Source organism: Salvelinus fontinalis, chromosome 15 (assembly GCF_029448725.1).
Source record: "Salvelinus fontinalis isolate EN_2023a chromosome 15, ASM2944872v1, whole genome shotgun sequence".
Lineage (NCBI taxonomy): Eukaryota > Metazoa > Chordata > Actinopteri > Salmoniformes > Salmonidae > Salvelinus > Salvelinus fontinalis.
In genome coordinates, this window is record NC_074679.1 from 452501 (window position 1) to 478610 (window position 26110).

At 48.1% G+C, this 26110-nt stretch overlaps 1 protein-coding gene across 2 annotated transcripts in view; it reads left to right on the forward strand.

The window, feature by feature from the left end:
- The window catches only part of LOC129811249 (GDNF family receptor alpha-4-like), a 161296-nt gene extending 136286 nt beyond the window's left edge, over positions 1-25010 (forward strand). For both annotated transcript variants that reach the window (XM_055862402.1, XM_055862403.1), the window contains exons 8-9: positions 5560-5747; positions 24818-25010. In XM_055862402.1, coding sequence (XP_055718377.1) covers positions 5560-5747; positions 24818-24964 — 335 coding nt within the window. In that variant the 3' untranslated portion in view covers positions 24965-25010. The remainder of the gene's footprint in view (positions 1-5559; positions 5748-24817) is intronic.
- Positions 25011-26110: the final 1100 nt, after the last annotated feature.

Consider the following 26110-nt stretch of genomic DNA (forward strand, 5'->3'; position numbering starts at 1 on the left):
GGATGGAGTCTATACCTGCGTTACTTCCAGACCAAAAATAGATGTATTCAGGGCTCCCAAGAAAGAGGACAGCTGAACTACAATGGCACACAGATCCATATATTCACGGATTACTCTGCAGACTTGGTAAGATGCAGCACTGCATATAAAGGCGTGAAAGCCCACCTTCACATGGCAGGTTTGGCCTGATTCACCCAGCTACACTTAGAATTACCTTCCAGGGAGATTGCCACACATTTGACTACCCCCAGTCTGTGTTCACGTTCTACCAGGATTATATTTATTCAACGTTAACCTAGCAGACAACGCGGAACCCGAGCCAGTAAAGGCAGCTATAGTTATATACCCTATTCACACACGGTCTGTGACACGGCAGTTAAAAACAGACAGCTCATCGGCTTTGTTTAGATCTATACGACCCATCAAATATGATTTGTTATTTACACTTGTTTGCTTGTTGATATGAGGAACTCTGTTTGGACCATAGGCCCTATTACACGGCCCAACCCGAGCGTCCCCATCCAGTCTGCCACCTCAGGTCTCCTGGCCCTTCCACACCTACGGGAGGGCAGCTCCCACTCAGCCCGGGCCAAGCTCTTCTCTGTCCTGGCACCCCAATGGTGGAACCATCTTCCCCCTGAAGCTAGGACAGCAGAGTCCCTGTTCATCTTCCCCCTGAAGCTAGGACAGTAGAGTCCCTGTCCATCTTCCCCCTGAAGCTAGGACAGCAGAGTCCCTGTTCATCTTCCCCCTGAAGCTAGGACAGTAGAGTCCCTGTCCATTTCCCCCCTGAAGCTAGGACAGCAGAGTCCCTGCCCGTCTTCCCCCTGAAGCTAGGACAGTAGAGTCCCTGTCCATCTTCCCCCTGAAGCTAGGACAGCAGAGTCCCTGCCCATCTTCCCCCTGAAGCTAGGACAGTAGAGTCCCTGTCCATCTTCCCCCTGAAGCTAGGACAGCAGAGTCCCTGCCCATCTTCCCCCTGAAGCTAGGACAGCAGAGTCCATGTCCATCTTCCCCCTGAAGCTAGGACAGCAGAGTCCCTGTCCATCTTCCCACTGAAGCTAGGACAGCAGAGTCCCTGCCCATCTTCCCCCTGAAGCTAGGACAGCAGAGTCCCTGTCCATCTTCCCCCTGAAGCTAGGACAGCAGAGTCCCTGTCCATCTTCCCCCTGAAGCTAGGACAGCAGAGTCCCTGTCCATCTTCCTCCTGAAGCTGGGACAGCAGAGTCCCTGTCCATCTTCCTCCTGAAGCTAGGACAGCAGAGTCCATGTCCATCTTCCCCCTGAAGCTAGGACAGCAGAGTCCCTGCCCATCTTCCCCCTGAAGCTAGGACAGCAGAGTCCCTGTCCATCTTCCCCCTGAAGCTAGAACAGTAGAGTCCCTGTCCATCTTCCCCCTGAAGCTAGGACAGCAGAGTCCCTGCCCATCTTCCCCCTGAAGCTAGGACAGTAGAGTCCCTGTCAATCTTCCCCCTGAAGCTAGGACAGCAGAGTCCCTGTCCATCTTCCCCTGAAACTAGGACAGCAGAGTCCATGTCCATCTTCCCCCTGAAGCTAGGACAGCAGAGTCCCTGCCCATCTTCCCCCTGAAGCTAGGACAGCAGAGTCCCTGCTCATCTTCCCCCTGAAGCTAGGACAGCAGAGTCCCTGCCCATATTCCCCCCTGAAGCTAGGACAGCAGAGTCCCTGCCCATATTCCCCCCTGAAGCTAGGACAGCAGAGTCCATGTCCATCTTCCCCTGAAACTAGGACAGCAGAGTCCCTGCCCATCTTCCCCCTGAAGCTAGGACAGCAGAGTCCCTGTCCATCTTCCCCCTGAAGCTAGGACAGTAGAGTCCCTGTCCATCTTCCCCCTGAAGCTAGGACAGCAGAGTCCCTGCCCATCTTCCCCCTGAAGCTAGGACAGCAGAGTCCCTGCCCATCTTCCCCCTGAAGCTAGGACAGCAGAGTCCCTGCCCATCTTCCCCCTGAAGCTAGGACAGCAGAGTCCCTGCCCATCTTCCCCCTGAAGCTAGGACAGCAGAGTCCCTGTCCATCTTCCCCCTGAAGCTAGGACAGCAGAGTCCCTGTCCATCTTCCCCCTGAAGCTAGGACAGTAGAGTCCCTGTCCATCTTTCCCCTGAAGCTAGGACAGCAGAGTCCCTGCCCATCTTTCCCCTGAAGCTAGGACAGCAGAGTCCCTGCCCATCTTCCCCCTGAAGCTAGGACAACAGAGTCCCTGTCCAGCTTCTGAAAACATCTGAAACCCTACCTCTTCTAACAGTATCTTAAATACTCCTCCTCCTCACCTCGTGGTCAAGATGAAGAACATTCTTAAAAAGGGAATGGGTTTCAATTGTTACATAAGACCCATATATCTGCTACAGACTCAGAAGAGATTGAGACCAAGTGTACACCAGCTTAAACAACAGATCTATGGGGTTTATAAGGACGGGGTCTATAAGGACGGGGTCTATAAGGACGGAGTCTGTAAGGACGGGGTCTATAAGGACGGGGTCTATAAGGACGGGGTCTATAAGGACGGGGTCTATAAGGACGGAGTCTGTAAGGACGGGGTCTATAAGGACGGGGTCTATAAGGACGGAGTCTATAAGGACGGGGTCTATAAGGACGGGGTCAATATGGACGGAGTCTGTAAGGACGGGGTCTATAAGGACGGGGTCTATAAGGACGGGGTCTATAAGGACGGGGTCTATATGGACGGGGTCTACAAGGACGGGGTCTACAAGGACGGGGTCTACAAGGACGGGGTCTATAAGGACGGGGTCTATAAGGACGGGGTCTATAAGGACGGGGTCTATAAGGACGGGGTCTATAAGGACGGGGGTCTATAAGGACGGGGTCTATAAGGACGGGGTCTATAAGGACGGGGTCTATAAGGACGGGGTCTATAAGGACGGGGTCTATAAGGACGGGGTCTATAAGGACGGGGTCTATAAGGACGGGGACTATAAGGACGGGGTCTATAAGGACGGGGTCTATAAGGACGGGGTCTATAAGGACGGGGTCTATAAGGACGGAGTCTATAAGGACGAAGTCTATAAGGACGGGGTCTATAAGGACGGGGTCTATAAGGACGGGGGTCTATAGGGACGGGGTCTAAAGGGACGGAGTCTATAAGGACGAAGTTTATAAGGACGGGGTCTATAAGGACGGGGTCTATAAGGACGGAGTCTATAAGGACGGGGTCTATAAGGACGGGGTCTATAAGGACGGGGTCTATAAGGACGGGGACTATAAGGACGGGGTCTATAAGGACGGGGTCTATAAGGACGGGGTCTATAAGGACGGGGTTTATAAGGACGGGGTCTATGAGGACGGGGTCTATGAGGACGGGGTCTATAAGGACGGGGTCTATTAGGACGGAGTCTATAAGGACGGGGTCTATAAGGACGGGGTCTATAAGGACGGGGGTCTATAGGGACGGGGTCTATAGGGACGGAGTCTATAAGGACGAAGTTTATAAGGACGGGGTCTATATGGGTCTATAAGGACGGAGTCTATAAGGACGGGGTCTATAAGGACGGGGGTCTACAAGGACGGGGTCTATAAGGACGGGGTCTATGAGGACGGAGTCTATAAGGACGGGGTCTATAAGGACGGGGGTCTACAAGGACGGGGTCTATAAGGACGGAGTCTATAAGGACGGGGTCTATAAGGACGGGGTCTATAAGGACGGGGGTCTACAAGGACGGGGTCTATAAGGACGGAGTCTATAAGGACGGGGTCTATAAGGACGGGGTCTATAAGGACGGGGGTCTATAAGGACGGGGGTCTATAAGGACGGAGTCTATAAGGGCAACGTCTATAACTGTCAAACTCACTAAATATCTGAATAAGATCCCTTTAGCCACAATTATAAGATGAGCACAGAACTAGATTGAATGTCTCCTTCACCTCTGAAGAAGTTTAGGAAGCTATTGAGGTCCTATTAAGGTCTTCTGGGAAACCACCTGGTCTAGATGGCTACTCAGTAGAATATTAGACGAAGTTTAGGCCTGAGATATGCCTGTTCTTATTTAACGGTTGAAAGAGACGTCCTACCAGAATGTTGGAAAACTGTCTCCATTAGAGTGCTTTTCGTTTAGACCAATCAGCGTGTAAAGATAGTTGCCAACACACTTGCAGACTGGAAGTCCTGATTCCTCATTAAGCCTGATCAGACTATTTATGTCATATCATGAACCATCTTGGCAGGAATAAAAAGACTCTGCACTCATGGTCTCTCTCGATGCCCAAAAGGCTTTTTGACAGATGTTAGCCTGTCAGGATACAGCGTTAATGAAGCTTTACATATCCCCTCTACTATCAACATAGAATCATTATCTCCATTCCAATTGGCCGAAACAGGCTTCAAATACTTGGGCATTCTACACCTGCATTGCTTGCTGTTTGGGGTTTTAGGCTGTGTTTCTATACAGCACTTTGAGATATTAGCTGATGTACGAAGGGCTTTATAAATACCTTTGATTTGATTCGTCACACCAGATCTTAAAGACCTTTTCTCTTTAGATGATGTGCCTTTGATCACAAACATTAAGCAGGACCTGGCCAACTGGTCTGTTTTACTAAACTCTCTGAACTGGTCTGGATGAACAATCCTTTCTCCATTCAATTAATGTGGTCTGGATGAACAATCCTTTCTCCATTCAATTAATGTGGTCTGGATGAACAATCCTTTCTCCATTCAATTAATGTGGTCTGGATGAACAGTCCTTCCTCCATTCAATTATCTTCCCAGCCACTTATATTTAGAGATACTGGCATTAACTTTCTGAAAAGAGGACTGAGATATCTGAAACAATAAGAACCATAAAATCAAATTGACCAAACAAATTAAGCCTAAGGGTTTACTATATTATTGGCTGGTCAAATCACATGATGAGTTGGTGCCTAGACAGACATGACTCACTTTGGTTTGGGATGGAATCAACAGCATGTCATCCAAGGGCGATGGGTTTTTCAAGATCTGTTATAAAAATAAAAAACGTACCTCAAAAATGGTCTTCTGATGTGATTTAAAGGATCCGCCCCTACCCAAATCTAACTGCCTGTAGCTCAGGACCTGAAGCAAGTATATGCATATTCTTGATAACATTTGTAAGGAAACACTTTGACGTTTGTGGAAATGTAAAATGAATGTAGGAGAATATAACACATTAGATCTGGTAAAAGATAATACAAAGAACAAAACATGCTTGTAGTTTTAGACTGATCCAATGAACCATTGCGTTACTGTTCAAGACTGCCCAAGTGTGCCAGTTGGTTTATTAATACATGTTGAGGTTCATAACTGTAAACTCTCCTCAAACAATACTAAATGAGTAGCTCGTGACATGTTTCATTTTTTAAAGTAGCTCTCATGTTTCGACAGACCAGACCCAGACCCAGACCCACACACACACACACACACACACACACACACACACACACACACACACACACACACACACACACACACACACACACACACACACACACACACACACACACACACACACACACACACACACACACACACACACACCTCAGTTGACTCTCCTCTGTCATTCTGAACAGAGAGAGCCATGCTAGCGTTTGGGAATGGGACAGAGACGCAGTTCTCCGCTGGAGCAGCTAGCCAACCAGACATGCCCGGCCCGGCTCTCACTACCCTCAACAACCACATCCGGCGCCTGGCAACCACCGTCTCTGGCATCACCATGGACACTGAACTTAACAACCTGGGAGCACAGATGCCCACTCAGGTGAGTAGTGCATAGGGTGTCATTTGGAACACAACCCCTAATGTGTGTTGCATGATGAGGTAACAGCAGAGAACCTGTTCTAACAGCCATGATGAGGTAACAGGAGAGAACCTGCTCTAACAGCCAGGATGAGGTAATGAACCTGTTCTAACAGCCATGATGAGGTAACAGGAGAGAACCTGTTCTAACAGCCATGATGAGGTAACAGGAGAGAACCTGTTCTAACAGCCATGATGAGGTAATGAACCTGCTCTAACAGCCATGATGAGGTAACAGGAGAGAACCTGTTCTAACAGCCATGATGAGGTAATGAACCTGCTCTAACAGCCATGATGAGGTAACAGGAGAGAACCTGTTCTAACAGCCATGATGAGGTAATGAACCTGCTCTAACAGCCATGATGAGGTAACAGGAGAGAACCTGCTCTAACAGCCATGATGAGGTAATGAACCTGTTCTAACAGCCATGATGAGGTAACAGGAGAGAACCTGTTCTAACAGCCATGATGAGGTAACAGGAGAGAACCTGCTCTAACAGCCATGATGAGGTAACAGGAGAGAACCTGTTCTAACAGCCATGATGAGGTAACAGGAGAGAACCTGTTCTAACAGCCATGATGAGGTAATGAACCTGTTCTAACAGCCATGATGAGGTAACAGGAGAGAACCTGTTCTAACAGCCATGATGAGGTAACAGGAGAGAACCTGCTCTAACAGCCATGATGAGGTAATGAACCTGCTCTAACAGCCATGATGAGGTAACAGGAGAGAACCTGTTCTAACAGCCATGATGAGGTAACAGGAGAGAACCTGTTCTAACAGCCATGATGAGGTAACAGGAGAGAACCTGCTCTAACAGCCATGATGAGGTAACAGGAGAGAACCTGTTCTAACAGCCATGATGAGGTAACAGGAGAGAACCTGCTCTAACAGCCATGATGAGGTAATGAACCTGCTCTAACAGCCATGATGAGGTAACAGGAGAGAACCTGTTCTAACAGCCATGATGAGGTAACAGGAGAGAACCTGTTCTAACAGCCATGATGAGGTAACAGGAGAGAACCTGTTCTAACAGCCATGATGAGGTAACAGGAGAGAACCTGCTCTAACAGCCATGATGAGGTAATGAACCTGCTCTAACAGCCATGATGAGGTAATGAACCTGCTCTAACAGCCATGATGAGGTAACAGGAGAGAACCTGCTCTAACAGCCATGATGAGGTAATGAACCTGCTCTAACAGCCATGATGAGGTAACAGGAGAGAACCTGCTCTAACAGCCATGATGAGGTAACAGGAGAGAACCTGTTCTAACAGCCATGATGAGGTAACAGGAGAGAACCTGTTCTAACAGCCATGATGAGGTAACAGGAGGGAACCTGTTCTAACAGCCATGATGGGGTAACAGGAGAGAACCTGCTCTAACAGCCATGATGAGGTAACAGGAGGGAACCTGCTCTAACAGCCATGATGAGGTAACAGTAGAGAACCTGCTCTAACAGCCATGATGAGGTAACAGGAGAGAACCTGTTCTAACAGCCATGATGAGGTAACAGGAGAGAACCTGTTCTAACAGCCATGATGAGGTAACAGGAGAGAACCTGCTCTAACAGCCATGATGAGGTAACAGGAGAGAACCCGTTCTAACAGCCATGATGAGGTAACAGGAGAGAACCTGTTCTAACAGCCATGATGAGGTAACAGGAGAGAACCTGCTCTAACAGCCATGATGAGGTAACAGGAGAGAACCTGCTCTAACATCCATGATGAGGTAATGAACCTGTTCTAACAGCCATGATGAGGTAACAGGAGAGAACCTGCTCTAACAGCCATGATGAGGTAACAGGAGAGAACCTGCTCTAACATCCATGATGAGGTAATGAACCTGTTCTAACAGCCATGATGAGGTAACAGGAGAGAACCTGCTCTAACATCCATGATGAGGTAATGAACCTGCTCTAACAGCCATGATGAGGTAACAGGAGAGAACCTGTTCTAACAGCCATGATGAGGTAATGAACCTGCTCTAACAGCCATGATGAGGTAACAGGAGAGAACCTGTTCTAACAGCCATGATGAGGTAATGAACCTGCTCTAACAGCCATGATGAGGTAATGAACCTGCTCTAACAGCCATGATGAGGTAACAGGAGAGAACCTGTTCTAACAGCCATGATGAGGTAACAGGAGAGAACCTGTTCTAACAGCCATGATGAGGTAATGAACCTGTTCTAACAGCCATGATGAGGTAACAGGAGGGAACCTGTTCTAACAGCCATGATGAGGTAACAGGAGAGAACCTGTTCTAACAGCCATGATGAGGTAACAGGAGAGAACCTGTTCTAACAGCCATGATGAGGTAACAGGAGAGAACCTGTTCTAACAGCCATGATGAGGTAATGAACCTGCTCTAACAGCCATGATGAGGTAACAGGAGAGAACCTGCTTTAACAGCCATGATGAGGTAACAGGAGAGAACCTGTTCTAACAGCCATGATGAGGTAATGAACCTGCTCTAACAGCCATGATGAGGTAACAGGAGAGAACCTGTTCTAACAGCCATGATGAGGTAACAGGAGAGAACCTGTTCTAACAGCCATGATGAGGTAATGAACCTGCTCTAACAGCCATGATGAGGTAACAGGAGAGAACCTGCTCTAACAGCCATGATGAGGTAACAGGAGAGAACCTGTTCTAACAGCCATGATGAGGTAATGAACCTGCTCTAACAGCCATGATGAGGTAACAGGAGAGAACCTGTTCTAACAGCCATGATGAGGTAACAGGAGAGAACCTGCTCTAACAGCCATGATGAGGTAACAGGAGAGAACCTGTTCTAACAGCCATGATGAGGTAACAGGAGAGAACCTGTTCTAACAGCCATGATGAGGTAACAGGAGAGAACCTGTTCTAACAGCCATGATGAGGTAACAGGAGAGAACCTGTTCTAACAGCCATGATGAGGTAACAGGAGAGAACCTGTTCTAACAGCCATGATGAGGTAACAGGAGAGAACCTGTTCTAACAGCCATGATGAGGTAACAGGAGAGAACCTGTTCTAACAGCCATGATGAGGTAATGAACCTGCTCTAACAGCCATGATGAGGTAACAGGAGAGAACCTGCTCTAACAGCCATGATGAGGTAACAGGAGAGAACCTGTTCTAACAGCCATGATGAGGTAATGAACCTGCTCTAACAGCCATGATGAGGTAACAGGAGAGAACCTGTTCTAACATCCATGATGAGGTAATGAACCTGCTCTAACAGCCATGATGAGGTAACAGGAGAGAACCTGTTCTAACAGCCATGATGAGGTAATGAACCTGCTCTAACAGCCATGATGAGGTAACAGGAGAGAACCTGCTCTAACAGCCATGATGAGGTAACAGGAGAGAACCTGTTCTAACAGCCATGATGAGGTAACAGGAGAGAACCTGTTCTAACAGCCATGATGAGGTAATGAACCTGCTCTAACAGCCATGATGAGGTAAAAGGAGAGAACCTGTTCTAACAGCCATGATGAGGTAACAGGAGGGAACCTGTTCTAACAGCCATGATGAGGTAATGAACCTGTTCTAACAGCCATGATGAGGTAACAGGAGAGAACCTGTTCTAACAGCCATGATGAGGTAACAGGAGAGAACCTGTTCTAACAGCCATGATGAGGTAACAGGAGAGAACCTGTTCTAACAGCCATGATGAGGTAACAGGAGAGAACCTGTTCTAACAGCCATGATGAGGTAACAGGAGAGAACCTGTTCTAACAGCCATGATGAGGTAATGAACCTGCTCTAACAGCCATGATGAGGTAACAGGAGAGAACCCGCTCTAACAGCCATGATGAGGTAATGAACCTGTTCTAACAGCCATGATGAGGTAACAGGAGAGAACCTGCTCTAACAGCCATGATGAGGTAACAGGAGAGAACCTGCTCTAACAGCCATGATGAGGTAACAGGAGAGAACCTGTTCTAACAGCCATGATGAGGTAATGAACCTGCTCTAACAGCCATGATGAGGTAATGAACCTGCTCTAACAGCCATGATGAGGTAACAGGAGAGAACCTGCTCTAACAGCCATGATGAGGTAATGAACCTGCTCTAACAGCCATGATGAGGTAACAGGAGGGAACCTGTTCTAACAGCCATGATGAGGTAACAGGAGAGAACCTGTTCTAACAGCCATGATGAGGTAACAGGAGAGAACCTGTTCTAACAGCCATGATGAGGTAATGAACCTGCTCTAACAGCCATGATGAGGTAACAGGAGAGAACCTGCTCTAACAGCCATGATGAGGTAACAGGAGAGAACCTGTTCTAACAGCCATGATGAGGTAACAGGAGAGAACCTGTTCTAACAGCCATGATGAGGTAATGAACCTGCTCTAACAGCCATGATGAGGTAACAGGAGAGAACCTGTTCTAACATCCATGATGAGGTAATGAACCTGCTCTAACAGCCATGATGAGGTAACAGGAGAGAACCTGTTCTAACAGCCATGATGAGGTAATGAACCTGCTCTAACAGCCATGATGAGGTAACAGGAGAGAACCTGCTCTAACAGCCATGATGAGGTAATGAACCTGTTCTAACAGCCATGATGAGGTAACAGGAGAGAACCTGCTCTAACAGCCATGATGAGGTAACAGGAGAGAACCTGTTCTAACAGCCATGATGAGGTAATGAACCTGTTCTAACAGCCATGATGAGGTAAAAGGAGAGAACCTGTTCTAACAGCCATGATGAGGTAACAGGAGGGAACCTGTTCTAACAGCCATGATGAGGTAATGAACCTGTTCTAACAGCCATGATGAGGTAACAGGAGAGAACCTGTTCTAACAGCCATGATGAGGTAACAGGAGAGAACCTGTTCTAACAGCCATGATGAGGTAACAGGAGAGAACCTGTTCTAACAGCCATGATGAGGTAACAGGAGAGAACCTGCTCTAACAGCCATGATGAGGTAACAGGAGAGAACCTGTTCTAACAGCCATGATGAGGTAACAGGAGAGAACCTGTTCTAACAGCCATGATGAGGTAATGAACCTGCTCTAACAGCCATGATGAGGTAACAGGAGAGAACCCGCTCTAACAGCCATGATGAGGTAATGAACCTGTTCTAACAGCCATGATGAGGTAACAGGAGAGAACCTGCTCTAACAGCCATGATGAGGTAACAGGAGAGAACCTGTTCTAACAGCCATGATGAGGTAATGAACCTGCTCTAACAGCCATGATGAGGTAATGAACCTGCTCTAACAGCCATGATGAGGTAACAGGAGAGAACCTGTTCTAACAGCCATGATGAGGTAATGAACCTGTTCTAACAGCCATGATGAGGTAACAGGAGGGAACCTGTTCTAACAGCCATGATGAGGTAACAGGAGAGAACCTGTTCTAACAGCCATGATGAGGTAACAGGAGAGAACCTGTTCTAACAGCCATGATGAGGTAACAGGAGAGAACCTGTTCTAACAGCCATGATGAGGTAATGAACCTGCTCTAACAGCCATGATGAGGTAACAGGAGAGAACCCGCTCTAACAGCCATGATGAGGTAACAGGAGAGAACCTGTTCTAACAGCCATGATGAGGTAACAGGAGAGAACCTGTTCTAACAGCCATGATGAGGTAACAGGAGAGAACCTGTTCTAACAGCCATGATGAGGTAACAGGAGAGAACCTGTTCTAACAGCCATGATGAGGTAACAGGAGAGAACCTGTTCTAACAGCCATGATGAGGTAACAGGAGAGAACCTGTTCTAACAGCCATGATGAGGTAACAGGAGAGAACCTGTTCTAACAGCCATGATGAGGTAATGAACCTGCTCTAACAGCCATGATGAGGTAACAGGAGAGAACCTGCTCTAACAGCCATGATGAGGTAACAGGAGAGAACCTGTTCTAACAGCCATGATGAGGTAATGAACCTGCTCTAACAGCCATGATGAGGTAACAGGAGAGAACCTGTTCTAACATCCATGATGAGGTAATGAACCTGCTCTAACAGCCATGATGAGGTAACAGGAGAGAACCTGTTCTAACAGCCATGATGAGGTAATGAACCTGCTCTAACAGCCATGATGAGGTAACAGGAGAGAACCTGCTCTAACAGCCATGATGAGGTAACAGGAGAGAACCTGTTCTAACAGCCATGATGAGGTAACAGGAGAGAACCTGTTCTAACAGCCATGATGAGGTAATGAACCTGCTCTAACAGCCATGATGAGGTAAAAGGAGAGAACCTGTTCTAACAGCCATGATGAGGTAACAGGAGGGAACCTGTTCTAACAGCCATGATGAGGTAATGAACCTGTTCTAACAGCCATGATGAGGTAACAGGAGAGAACCTGTTCTAACAGCCATGATGAGGTAACAGGAGAGAACCTGTTCTAACAGCCATGATGAGGTAACAGGAGAGAACCTGTTCTAACAGCCATGATGAGGTAACAGGAGAGAACCTGCTCTAACAGCCATGATGAGGTAACAGGAGAGAACCTGTTCTAACAGCCATGATGAGGTAACAGGAGAGAACCTGTTCTAACAGCCATGATGAGGTAATGAACCTGCTCTAACAGCCATGATGAGGTAACAGGAGAGAACCCGCTCTAACAGCCATGATGAGGTAATGAACCTGTTCTAACAGCCATGATGAGGTAACAGGAGAGAACCTGCTCTAACAGCCATGATGAGGTAACAGGAGAGAACCTGTTCTAACAGCCATGATGAGGTAATGAACCTGCTCTAACAGCCATGATGAGGTAATGAACCTGCTCTAACAGCCATGATGAGGTAACAGGAGAGAACCTGCTCTAACAGCCATGATGAGGTAATGAACCTGCTCTAACAGCCATGATGAGGTAACAGGAGAGAACCTGTTCTAACAGCCATGATGAGGTAATGAACCTGCTCTAACAGCCATGATGAGGTAACAGGAGAGAACCTGTTCTAACAGCCATGATGAGGTAACAGGAGAGAACCTGTTCTAACAGCCATGATGAGGTAACAGGAGAGAACCTGTTCTAACAGCCATGATGAGGTAATGAACCTGTTCTAACAGCCATGATGAGGTAATGAACCTGTTCTAACAGCCATGATGAGGTAACAGGAGAGAACCTGCTCTAACAGCCATGATGAGGTAATGAACCTGTTCTAACAGCCATGATGAGGTAATGAACCTGTTCTAACAGCCATGATGAGGTAACAGGAGAGAACCTGCTCTAACAGCCATGATGAGGTAATGAACCTGTTCTAACAGCCATGATGAGGTAATGAACCTGTTCTAACAGCCATGATGAGGTAATGAACCTGTTCTAACAGCCATGATGAGGTAATGAACCTGCTCTAACAGCCATGATGAGGTAATGAACCTGCTCTAACAGCCATGATGAGGTAATGAACCTGTTCTAACAGCCATGATGAGGTAACAGGAGAGAACCTGCTCTAACAGCCATGATGAGGTAATGAACCTGTTCTAACAGCCATGATGAGGTAACAGGAGAGAACCTGTTCTAACAGCCATGATGAGGTAACAGGAGAGAACCTGTTCTAACAGCCATGATGAGGTAATGAACCTGCTCTAACAGCCATGATGAGGTAACAGGAGAGAACCTGCTCTAACAGCCATGATGAGGTAACAGGAGAGAACCTGTTCTAACAGCCATGATGAGGTAACAGGAGAGAACCCGTTCTAACAGCCATGATGAGGTAACAGGAGGGAACCTGCTCTAACAGCCATGATGAGGTAACAGGAGGGAACCTGTTCTAACAGCAATGATGAGGTAACAGGAGAGAACCTGTTCTAACAGCCATGATGAGGTAACAGGAGAGAACCTGTTCTAACAGCCATGATGAGGTAACAGGAGAGAACCTGTTCTAACAGCCATGATGAGGTAACAGGAGAGAACCTGTTCTAACAGCCATGATGAGGTAACAGGAGAGAACCTGTTCTAACAGCCATGATGAGGTAACAGGAGAGAACCTGTTCTAACAGCCATGATGAGGTAACAGGAGAGAACCTGCTCTAACAGCCATGATGAGGTAATGAACCTGTTCTAACAGCCATGATGAGGTAATGAACCTGTTCTAACAGCCATGATGAGGTAATGAACCTGTTCTAACAGCCATGATGAGGTAACAGGAGAGAACCTGTTCTAACAGCCATGATGAGGTAACAGGAGAGAACCTGTTCTAACAGCCATGATGAGGTAATGAACCTGTTCTAACAGCCATGATGAGGTAACAGGAGAGAACCTGCTCTAACAGCCATGATGAGGTAACAGGAGAGAACCTGTTCTAACAGCCATGATGAGGTAATGAACCTGTTCTAACAGCCATGATGAGGTAACAGGAGAGAACCTGCTCTAACAGCCATGATGAGGTAACAGGAGGGAACCTGTTCTAACAGCCATGATGAGGTAACAGGAGAGAACCTGTTCTAACAGCCATGATGAGGTAACAGGAGAGAACCTGTTCTAACAGCCATGATGAGGTAATGAACCTGCTCTAACAGCCATGATGAGACAATGAACAACAGGCTTGATGAGGAGGTAACAGGAGAGAGTAGGAGGCTGTAAAACAGGCTTGATGAGGAGGTAACAGGAGAGAGTAGGAGGCTGTAAAACAGGCTTGATGAGGAGGTAACAGGAGAGAGTAGGAGGCTGTAAAACAGGCTTGATGAGGAGGTAACAGGAGAGAGTAGGAGGCTGTAAAACAGGCTTGATGAGGAGGTAACAGGAGAGAGTAGGAGGCTGTAAAACAGGCTTGATGAGGAGGTAACAGGAGAGAGTAGGAGGCTGTAAAACAGGCTTGATGAGGAGGTAACAGGAGAGAGTAGGAGGCTGTAAAACAGGCTTGATGAGGAGGTAACAGGAGAGAGTAGGAGGCTGTAAAACAGGCTTGATGAGGAGGTAACAGGAGAGAGTAGGAGGCTGTACAACAGGCTTGATGAGGAGGTAACAGGAGAGAGTAGGAGGCTGTAAAACAGGCTTGATGAGGAGGTAACAGGAGAGAGTAGGAGGCTGTAAAACAGGCTTGATGAGGAGGTAACAGGAGAGAGTAGGAGGCTGTAAAACAGGCTTGATGAGGAGGTAACAGGAGAGAGTAGGAGGCTGTAAAACAGGCTTGATGAGGAGGTAACAGGAGAGAGTAGGAGGCTGAACAACAGGCTTGATGAGGAGGTAACAGGAGAGAGTAGGAGGCTGTAAAACAGGCTTGAGGAGGTAACAGGAGAGAGTAGGAGGCTGTACAACAGGCTTGATGAGGAGGTAACAGGAGAGAGTAGGAGGCTGTAAAACAGGCTTGATGAGGAGGTAACAGGAGAGAGTAGGAGGCTGTACAACAGGCTTGATGAGGTAACAGGAGAGAGTAGGAGGCTGTACAACAGGCTTGATGAGGAGTTAACAGGAGAGAGTAGGAGGCTGTAAAACAGGCTTGATGAGGAGGTAACAGGAGAGAGTAGGAGGCTGTAAAACAGGCTTGATGAGGAGGTAACAGGAGAGAGTAGGAGGCTGTAAAACAGGCTTGATGAGGAGGTAACAGGAGAGAGTAGGAGGCTGTAAAACAGGCTTGATGAGGAGGTAATGAACCTGTTCTAACAGCCATGATGAGGTAATGAACCTGTTCTAACAGCCATGATGAGGTAATGAACCTGCTCTAACAGCCATGATGAGGTAATGAACCTGCTCTAACAGCCATGATGAGGTAATGAACCTGTTCTAACAGCCATGATGAGGTAACAGGAGAGAACCTGCTCTAACAGCCATGATGAGGTAATGAACCTGTTCTAACAGCCATGATGAGGTAACAGGAGAGAACCTGTTCTAACAGCCATGATGAGGTAACAGGAGAGAACCTGTTCTAACAGCCATGATGAGGTAATGAACCTGCTCTAACAGCCATGATGAGGTAACAGGAGAGAACCTGCTCTAACAGCCATGATGAGGTAACAGGAGAGAACCTGTTCTAACAGCCATGATGAGGTAACAGGAGAGAACCCGTTCTAACAGCCATGATGAGGTAACAGGAGGGAACCTGCTCTAACAGCCATGATGAGGTAACAGGAGGGAACCTGTTCTAACAGCAATGATGAGGTAACAGGAGAGAACCTGTTCTAACAGCCATGATGAGGTAACAGGAGAGAACCTGTTCTAACAGCCATGATGAGGTAACAGGAGAGAACCTGTTCTAACAGCCATGATGAGGTAACAGGAGAGAACCTGTTCTAACAGCCATGATGAGGTAACAGGAGAGAACCTGTTCTAACAGCCATGATGAGGTAACAGGAGAGAACCTGTTCTAACAGCCATGATGAGGTAACAGGAGAGAACCTGCTCTAACAGCCATGATGAGGTAATGAACCTGTTCTAACAGCCATGATGAGGTAATGAACCTGTTCTAACAGCCATGATGAGGTAATGAACCTGTTCTAACAGCCATGATGAGGTAACAGGAGAGAACCTGTTCTAACAGCCATGATGAGGTAACAGGAGAGAACCTGTTCTAACAGCCATGATGAGGTAATGAACCTGTTCTAACAGCCATGATGAGGTAACAGGAGAGAACCTGCTCTAACAGCCATGATGAGGTAACAGGAGAGAACCTGTTCTAACAGCCATGATGAGGTAATGAACCTGTTCTAACAGCCATGATGAGGTAACAGGAGAGAACCTGCTCTAACAGCCATGATGAGGTAACAGGAGGGAACCTGTTCTAACAGCCATGATGAGGTAACAGGAGAGAACCTGTTCTAACAGCCATGATGAGGTAACAGGAGAGAACCTGTTCTAACAGCCATGATGAGGTAATGAACCTGCTCTAACAGCCATGATGAGACAATGAACAACAGGCTTGATGAGGAGGTAACAGGAGAGAGTAGGAGGCTGTAAAACAGGCTTGATGAGGAGGTAACAGGAGAGAGTAGGAGGCTGTAAAACAGGCTTGATGAGGAGGTAACAGGAGAGAGTAGGAGGCTGTAAAACAGGCTTGATGAGGAGGTAACAGGAGAGAGTAGGAGGCTGTAAAACAGGCTTGATGAGGAGGTAACAGGAGAGAGTAGGAGGCTGTAAAACAGGCTTGATGAGGAGGTAACAGGAGAGAGTAGGAGGCTGTAAAACAGGCTTGATGAGGAGGTAACAGGAGAGAGTAGGAGGCTGTAAAACAGGCTTGATGAGGAGGTAACAGGAGAGAGTAGGAGGCTGTAAAACAGGCTTGATGAGGAGGTAACAGGAGAGAGTAGGAGGCTGTACAACAGGCTTGATGAGGAGGTAACAGGAGAGAGTAGGAGGCTGTAAAACAGGCTTGATGAGGAGGTAACAGGAGAGAGTAGGAGGCTGTAAAACAGGCTTGATGAGGAGGTAACAGGAGAGAGTAGGAGGCTGTAAAACAGGCTTGATGAGGAGGTAACAGGAGAGAGTAGGAGGCTGTAAAACAGGCTTGATGAGGAGGTAACAGGAGAGAGTAGGAGGCTGAACAACAGGCTTGATGAGGAGGTAACAGGAGAGAGTAGGAGGCTGTAAAACAGGCTTGATGAGGAGGTAACAGGAGAGAGTAGGAGGCTGTAAAACAGGCTTGATGAGGAGGTAACAGGAGAGAGTAGGAGGCTGTAAAACAGGCTTGATGAGGAGGTAACAGGAGAGAGTAGGAGGCTGTAAAACAGGCTTGATGAGGAGGTAACAGGAGAGAGTAGGAGGCTGTAAAACAGGCTTGATGAGGAGGTAACAGGAGAGAGTAGGAGGCTGTAAAACAGGCTTGAGGAGGTAACAGGAGAGAGTAGGAGGCTGTACAACAGGCTTGATGAGGAGTTAACAGGAGAGAGTAGGAGGCTGTAAAACAGGCTTGATGAGGAGGTAACAGGAGAGAGTAGGAGGCTGTAAAACAGGCTTGATGAGGAGGTAACAGGAGAGAGTAGGAGGCTGTACAACAGGCTTGATGAGGAGGTAACAGGAGAGAGTAGGAGGCTGTAAAACAGGCTTGATGAGGTAACAGGAGAGAGTAGGAGGCTGTAAAACAGGCTTGATGAGGAGGTAACAGGAGAGAGTAGGAGGCTGAACAACAGGCTTGATGAGGAGGTAACAGGAGAGAGTAGGAGGCTGTAAAACAGGCTTGATGAGGAGGTAACAGGAGAGAGTAGGAGGCTGTAAAACAGGCTTGATGAGGAGGTAACAGGAGAGAGTAGGAGGCTGTAAAACAGGCTTGATGAGGAGGTAACAGGAGAGAGTAGGAGGCTGTAAAACAGGCTTGATGAGGAGGTAACAGGAGAGAGTAGGAGGCTGTAAAACAGGCTTGATGAGGAGGTAACAGGAGAGAGTAGGAGGCTGAACAACAGGCTTGATGAGGAGGTAACAGGAGAGAGTAGGAGGCTGTAAAACAGGCTTGATGAGGAGGTAACAGGAGAGAGTAGGAAGCTGAACAACAGGCTTGATGAGGAGGTAACAGGAGAGAGTAGGAGGCTGTAAAACAGGCTTGATGAGGAGGTAACAGGAGAGAGTAGGAGGCTGAACAACAGGCTTGATGAGGAGGTAACAGGAGAGAGTAGGAGGCTGTAAAACAGGCTTGATGAGGAGGTAACAGGAGAGAGTAGGAGGCTGAACAACAGGCTTGATGAGGAGGTAACAGGAGAGAGTAGGAGGCTGTACAACAGGCTTGATGAGGAGGTAACAGGAGAGAGTAGGAGGCTGAACAACAGGCTTGATGAGGAGGTAACAGGAGAGAGTAGGAGGCTGTACAACAGGCTTGATGAGGAGGTAACAGGAGAGAGTAGGAGGCTGTAAAACAGGCTTGATGAGGTAACAGGAGAGAGTAGGAGGCTGTAAAACAGGCTTGATGAGGAGGTAACAGGAGAGAGTAGGAGGCTGAACAACAGGCTTGATGAGGAGGTAACAGGAGAGAGTAGGAGGCTGTAAAACAGGCTTGATGAGGAGGTAACAGGAGAGAGTAGGAGGCTGAACAACAGGCTTGATGAGGAGGTAACAGGAGAGAGTAGGAGGCTGTACAACAGGCTTGATGAGGAGGTAACAGGAGAGAGTAGGAGGCTGAACAACAGGCTTGATGAGGAGGTAACAGGAGAGAGTAGGAGGCTGTACAACAGGCTTGATGAGGAGGTAACAGGAGAGAGTAGGAGGCTGTAAAACAGGCTTGATGAGGTAACAGGAGAGAGTAGGAGGCTGTAAAACAGGCTTGATGAGGAGGTAACAGGAGAGAGTAGGAGGCTGAACAACAGGCTTGATGAGGAGGTAACAGGAGAGAGTAGGAGGCTGTAAAACAGGCTTGATGAGGAGGTAACAGGAGAGAGTAGGAGGCTGTAAAACAGGCTTGATGAGGAGGTAACAGGAGAGAGTAGGAGGCTGTAAAACAGGCTTGATGAGGAGGTAACAGGAGAGAGTAGGAGGCTGTAAAACAGGCTTGATGAGGAGGTAACAGGAGAGAGTAGGAGGCTGTAAAACAGGCTTGATGAGGAGGTAACAGGAGAGAGTAGGAGGCTGAACAACAGGCTTGATGAGGAGGTAACAGGAGAGAGTAGGAGGCTGTAAAACAGGCTTGATGAGGAGGTAACAGGAGAGAGTAGGAAGCTGAACAACAGGCTTGATGAGGAGGTAACAGGAGAGAGTAGGAGGCTGTACAACAGGCTTGATGAGGAGGTAACAGGAGAGAGTAGGAGGCTGTAAAACAGGCTTGATGAGGAGGTAACAGGAGAGAGTAGGAGGCTGTAAAACAGGCTTGATGAGGAGGTAACAGGAGAGAGTAGGAGGCTGTAAAACAGGCTTGATGAGGAGGTAACAGGAGAGAGTAGGAGGCTGAACAACAGGCTTGATGAGGAGGTAACAGGAGAGAGTAGGAGGCTGTAAAACAGGCTTGATGAGGAGGTAACAGGAGAGAGTAGGAGGCTGAACAACAGGCTTGATGAGGAGGTAACAGGAGAGAGTAGGAGGCTGTACAACAGGCTTGATGAGGAGGTAACAGGAGAGAGTAGGAGGCTGAACAACAGGCTTGATGAGGAGGTAACAGGAGAGAGTAGGAGGCTGTAAAACAGGCTTGATGAGGAGGTAACAGGAGAGAGTAGGAAGCTGAACAACAGGCTTGATGAGGAGGTAACAGGAGAGAGTAGGAGGCTGTAAAACAGGCTTGATGAGGAGGTAACAGGAGAGAGTAGGAGGCTGAACAACAGGCTTGATGAGGAGGTAACAGGAGAGAGTAGGAGGCTGTAAAACAGGCTTGATGAGGAGGTAACAGGAGAGAGTAGGAGGCTGAACAACAGGCTTGATGAGGAGGTAACAGGAGAGAGTAGGAGGCTGTAAAACAGGCTTGATGAGGAGGTAACAGGAGAGAGTAGGAGGCTGTACAACAGGCTTGATGAGGAGGTAACAGGAGAGAGTAGGAGGCTGTAAAACAGGCTTGATGAGGAGGTAACAGGAGAGAGTAGGAGGCTGTAAAACAGGCTTGATGAGGAGGTAACAGGAGAGAGTAGGAGGCTGTACAACAGGCTTGATGAGGAGGTAACAGGAGAGAGTAGGAGGCTGTAAAACAGGCTTGATGAGGAGGTAACAGGAGAGAGTAGGAGGCTGTACAACAGGCTTGATGAGGAGGTAACAGGAGAGAGTAGGAGGATGTAAAACAGGCTTGATGAGGAGGTAACAGGAGAGAGTAGGAGGCTGTAAAACAGGCTTGATGAGGAGGTAACAGGAGAGAGTAGGAGGCTGTAAAACAGGCTTGATGAGGAGGTAACAGGAGAGAGTAGGAGGCTGTAAAACAGGCTTGATGAGGAGGTAACAGGAGAGAGTAGGAGGCTGAACAACAGGCTTGATGAGGAGGTAACAGGAGAGAGTAGGAGGCTGTACAACAGGCTTGATGAGGAGGTAACAGGAGAGAGTAGGAGGCTGTAAAACAGGCTTGATGAGGAGGTAACAGGAGAGAGTAGGAGGCTGTAAAACAGGCTTGATGAGGAGGTAACAGGAGAGAGTAGGAGGCTGTACAACAGGCTTGATGAGGAGGTAACAGGAGAGAGTAGGAGGCTGTAAAACAGGCTTGATGAGGAGGTAACAGGAGAGAGTAGGAGGCTGTAAAACAGGCTTGATGAGGAGGTAACAGGAGAGAGTAGGAGGCTGTAAAACAGGCTTGATGAGGAGGTAACAGGAGAGAGTAGGAGGCTGAACAACAGGCTTGATGAGGAGGTAACAGGAGAGAGTAGGAGGCTGTACAACAGGCTTGATGAGGAGGTAACAGGAGAGAGTAGGAGGCTGTAAAACAGGCTTGATGAGGAGGTAACAGGAGAGAGTAGGAGGCTGTAAAACAGGCTTGATGAGGAGGTAACAGGAGAGAGTAGGAGGCTGTAAAACAGGCTTGATGAGGAGGTAACAGGAGAGAGTAGGAGGCTGTAAAACAGGCTTGATGAGGAGGTAACAGGAGAGAGTAGGAGGCTGTAAAACAGGCTTGATGAGGAGGTAACAGGAGAGAGTAGGAGGCTGTAAAACAGGCTTGATGAGGAGGTAACAGGAGAGAGTAGGAGGCTGTAAAACAGGCTTGATGAGGAGGTAACAGGAGAGAGTAGGAGGCTGTAAAACAGGCTTGATGAGGAGGTAACAGGAGAGAGTAGGAGGCTGAACAACAGGCTTGATGAGGAGGTAACAGGAGAGAGTAGGAGGCTGTAAAACAGGCTTGATGAGGAGGTAACAGGAGAGAGTAGGAGGCTGTACAACAGGCTTGATGAGGAGGTAACAGGAGAGAGTAGGAGGCTGTACAACAGGCTTGATGAGGAGGTAACAGGAGAGAGTAGGAGGCTGTAAAACAGGCTTGATGAGGAGGTAACAGGAGAGAGTAGGAGGCTGTAAAACAGGCTTGATGAGGTAACAGGAGAGAGTAGGAGGCTGAACAACAGGCTTGATGAGGAGGTAACAGGAGAGAGTAGGAGGCTGTACAACAGGCTTGATGAGGAGGTAACAGGAGAGAGTAGGAGGCTGTAAAACAGGCTTGATGAGGAGGTAACAGGAGAGAGTAGGAGGCTGTACAACAGGCTTGATGAGGAGGTAACAGGAGAGAGTAGGAGGCTGTACAACAGGCTTGATGAGGAGGTAACAGGAGAGAGTAGGAGGCTGTAAAACAGGCTTGATGAGGAGGTAACAGGAGAGAGTAGGAGGCTGTAAAACAGGCTTGATGAGGAGGTAACAGGAGAGAGTAGGAGGCTGTACAACAGGCTTGATGAGGTAACAGGAGAGAGTAGGAGGCTGTAAAACAGGCTTGATGAGGAGGTAACAGGAGAGAGTAGGAGGCTGTACAACAGGCTTGATGAGGAGGTAACAGGAGAGAGTAGGAGGCTGTAAAACAGGCTTGAGGAGGTAACAGGAGAGAGTAGGAGGCTGTACAACAGGCTTGATGAGGAGGTAACAGGAGAGAGTAGGAGGCTGTAAAACAGGCTTGATGAGGAGGTAACAGGAGAGAGTAGGAGGCTGTAAAACAGGCTTGATGAGGAGGTAACAGGAGAGAGTAGGAGGCTGAACAACAGGCTTGATGAGGAGGTAACAGGAGAGAGTAGGAGGCTGTAAAACAGGCTTGAGGAGGTAACAGGAGAGAGTAGGAGGCTGTACAACAGGCTTGATGAGGAGGTAACAGGAGAGAGTAGGAGGCTGTAAAACAGGCTTGATGAGGAGGTAACAGGAGAGAGTAGGAGGCTGTAAAACAGGCTTGATGAGGAGGTAACAGGAGAGAGTAGGAGGCTGTAAAACAGGCTTGATGAGGAGGTAACAGGAGAGAGTAGGAGGCTGTACAACAGGCTTGAGGAGGTAACAGGAGAGAGTAGGAGGCTGAACAACAGGCTTGATGGGGAGGTAACAGGAGAGAGTAGGAGGCTGTAAAACAGGCTTGATGAGGAGGTAACAGGAGAGAGTAGGAGGCTGTAAAACAGGCTTGATGAGGAGGTAACAGGAGAGAGTAGGAGGCTGTACAACAGGCTTGATGAGGTAACAGGAGAGAGTAGGAGGCTGTAAAACAGGCTTGATGAGGAGGTAACAGGAGAGAGTAGGAGGCTGTAAAACAGGCTTGATGAGGAGGTAACAGGAGAGAGTAGGAGGCTGTAAAACAGGCTTGATGAGGAGGTAACAGGAGAGAGTAGGAGGCTGAACAACAGGCTTGAGGAGGTAACAGGAGAGAGTAGGAGGCTGTACAACAGGCTTGATGAGGAGGTAACAGGAGAGAGTAGGAGGCTGTAAAACAGGCTTGATGAGGAGGTAACAGGAGAGAGTAGGAGGCTGTAAAACAGGCTTGATGAGGAGGTAACAGGAGAGAGTAGGAGGCTGTAAAACAGGCTTGATGAGGAGGTAACAGGAGAGAGTAGGAGGCTGTAAAACAGGCTTGATGAGGAGGTAACAGGAGAGAGTAGGAGGCTGTAAAACAGGCTTGATGAGGAGGTAACAGGAGAGAGTAGGAGGCTGTAAAACAGGCTTGATGAGGAGGTAACAGGAGAGAGTAGGAGGCTGTAAAACAGGCTTGATGAGGAGGTAACAGGAGAGAGTAGGAGGCTGAACAACAGGCTTGATGAGGAGGTAACAGGAGAGAGTAGGAGGCTGTAAAACAGGCTTGATGAGGAGGTAACAGGAGAGAGTAGGAGGCTGTAAAACAGGCTTGATGAGGAGTTAACAGGAGAGAGTAGGAGGCTGTAAAACAGGCTTGATGAGGAGGTAACAGGAGAGAGTAGGAGGCTGTAAAACAGGCTTGATGAGGAGGTAACAGGAGAGAGTAGGAGGCTGTAAAACAGGCTTGATGAGGAGGTAACAGGAGAGAGTAGGAGGCTGTAAAACAGGCTTGATGAGGAGGTAACAGGAGAGAGTAGGAGGCTGTAAAACAGGCTTGATGAGGAGGTAACAGGAGAGAGTAGGAGGCTGTAAAACAGGCTTGATGAGGAGGTAACAGGAGAGAGTAGGAGGCTGTAAAACAGGCTTGATGAGGAGGTAACAGGAGAGAGTAGGAGGCTGAACAACAGGCTTGATGAGGAGGTAACAGGAGAGAGTAGGAGGCTGTAAAACAGGCTTGATGAGGAGGTAACAGGAGAGAGTAGGAGGCTGTAAAACAGGCTTGATGAGGAGGTAACAGGAGAGAGTAGGAGGCTGAACAACAGGCTTGATGAGGAGGTAACAGGAGAGAGTAGGAGGCTGTAAAACAGGCTTGATGAGGAGGTAACAGGAGAGAGTAGGAGGCTGTAAAACAGGCTTGATGAGGAGGTAACAGGAGAGAGTAGGAGGCTGTAAAACAGGCTTGATGAGGAGGTAACAGGAGAGAGTAGGAGGCTGTAAAACAGGCTTGATGAGGAGGTAACAGGAGAGAGTAGGAGGCTGTAAAACAGGCTTGATGAGGAGGTAACAGGAGAGAGTAGGAGGCTGTAAAACAGGCTTGATGAGGAGGTAACAGGAGAGAGTAGGAGGCTGTAAAACAGGCTTGATGAGGAGGTAACAGGAGAGAGTAGGAGGCTGTAAAACAGGCTTGATGAGGAGGTAACAGGAGAGAGTAGGAGGCTGTACAACAGGCTTGATGAGGAGGTAACAGGAGAGAGTAGGAGGCTGTACAACAGGCTTGATGAGGAGGTAACAGGAGAGAGTAGGAGGCTGTACAACAGGCTTGATGAGGAGGTAACAGGAGAGAGTAGGAGGCTGTACAACAGGCTTGATGAGGAGGTAACAGGAGAGAGTAGGAGGCTGTACAACAGGCTTGATGAGGAGGTAACAGGAGAGAGTAGGAGGCTGTACAACAGGCTTGATGAGGAGGTAACAGGCATTCCTACAGTAACAAGGTGGGGTCTCATCAACCAATAGTATAATAGGATAGTTTCACTAACCAATAGTAAAATAGAATAGTATCACTAACCAATGGTAGAATAGGATAGTCTCACTTGGTGTACAGTACACCCCATTGACAGGACACTAGTATACCGCAGTCGCTAATTCAGTCCATCCTTATTGTGTAATTGCATTGCAGGAGACTTGCAGTGTAGTGTTGTCTTTTTGTTCAAACAATTCCCTTCCTCCCCAGTTGAATGAAAACCGTTTTAACCTGCTATTTCCTAACAGAGGTTGTGTCTCCCCCCATGCAGGTGAATGAGAAGGATCGACTGTGGGGCGATGACGGTGAAGACTCGACCCTGCCGGAGCTATTCGACCATGGAGCCCCTTCCCTCCACCTGTCTGCCCTGGGCTGGCCCCTTCCCCTGGGACTCTCCCTGCTGCTGCGCTACCAGTAGTCTGGCCTGGCCCTGGGGCTCCATAGACTACACTACACACTGATCAAAACAGGGGGGGGGGGGGGGGGGGGGCGGGGGCGGGGAGAGAGAGAGAGAGAGAGAGAGAGAGAGAGAGAGAGAGAGAGAGAGAGAGAGAGAGAGAGAGAGAGAGAGAGAGAGAGAGAGAGAGAGAGAGAGAGAGAGACAGAGACAGAGACAGAGACAGAGACAGAGACAGAGACAGAGACAGAGAGAGAGAAACGGGGACAGATTTTTTTTTTAAACGAGAGAGAGAGGTGAATATACAATGCCTTCAGGAAGTATGCATATCCCCTTGACCACATTTTGTGTTACAGCCTGAATTGAAAAAAATAATCTCACCCATCTTGACACAATACCCCATAATGACAAAGTGAACACATCTGGAGGATTTGGTGATATTCTACCATTCTTCCCTGCAGATTTTCTCAAGCTCTGTTAAGTTAGATGGGGAGCGGCGGTGAACAGCAATCTTCAAGTCTTTCCACAGATTTCCAATGGGATTCAAGTCTGGGCTTTGGCTGGGCCACTCAAGGACTTTCACATTCGTGTTCTGAAGCCATGCCAGCGTTGTTTTGGCTGTATGCTTGGGGTCATCGTCCTGTTGGAACGTAAATCTTCGTCCCCCAAGTCTACGGTTGTTTGCACTCTGAAGCAGGTTCTCATCAAGTAATTGTTTGTATTTGGCTCAATTCATTGTTCCCTCTAATCTTACCAGTCTGCTAGTCCCTGTGGCTGAAAAGCCTCCCTATAGCAGAATGCTGCCGCCACCATGCTTCACGGTAGGGATGGCGTTAGATGGGTGATGAGCTGTGCCTGGTTTTCTCTCATCAGATCACACAATGTCTTGCCTTATGATCTCAGACTGCTGTCATGTGCCTTTTTCTCAGGAGTGGCTTCCGTCTGGCCACTCTCCCATAAAAGCCCAGATTGGTGACGTGCTGTATAGACTGTTGTCCTTCTGGCAGGTTCTCCCATCTCAGCCAAGGAACTGTAGAACTCTGTGGTCATTGGGTTCTTGGTCACCTCCCTGATCAAGGTCCTTCTTGCCCGGTTACTCAGTTTGGTTGGACGGCCAGCTCTAGGCAGAGTCTGGGTAGTTCCATATCATTTCCCAATGATGGAGAC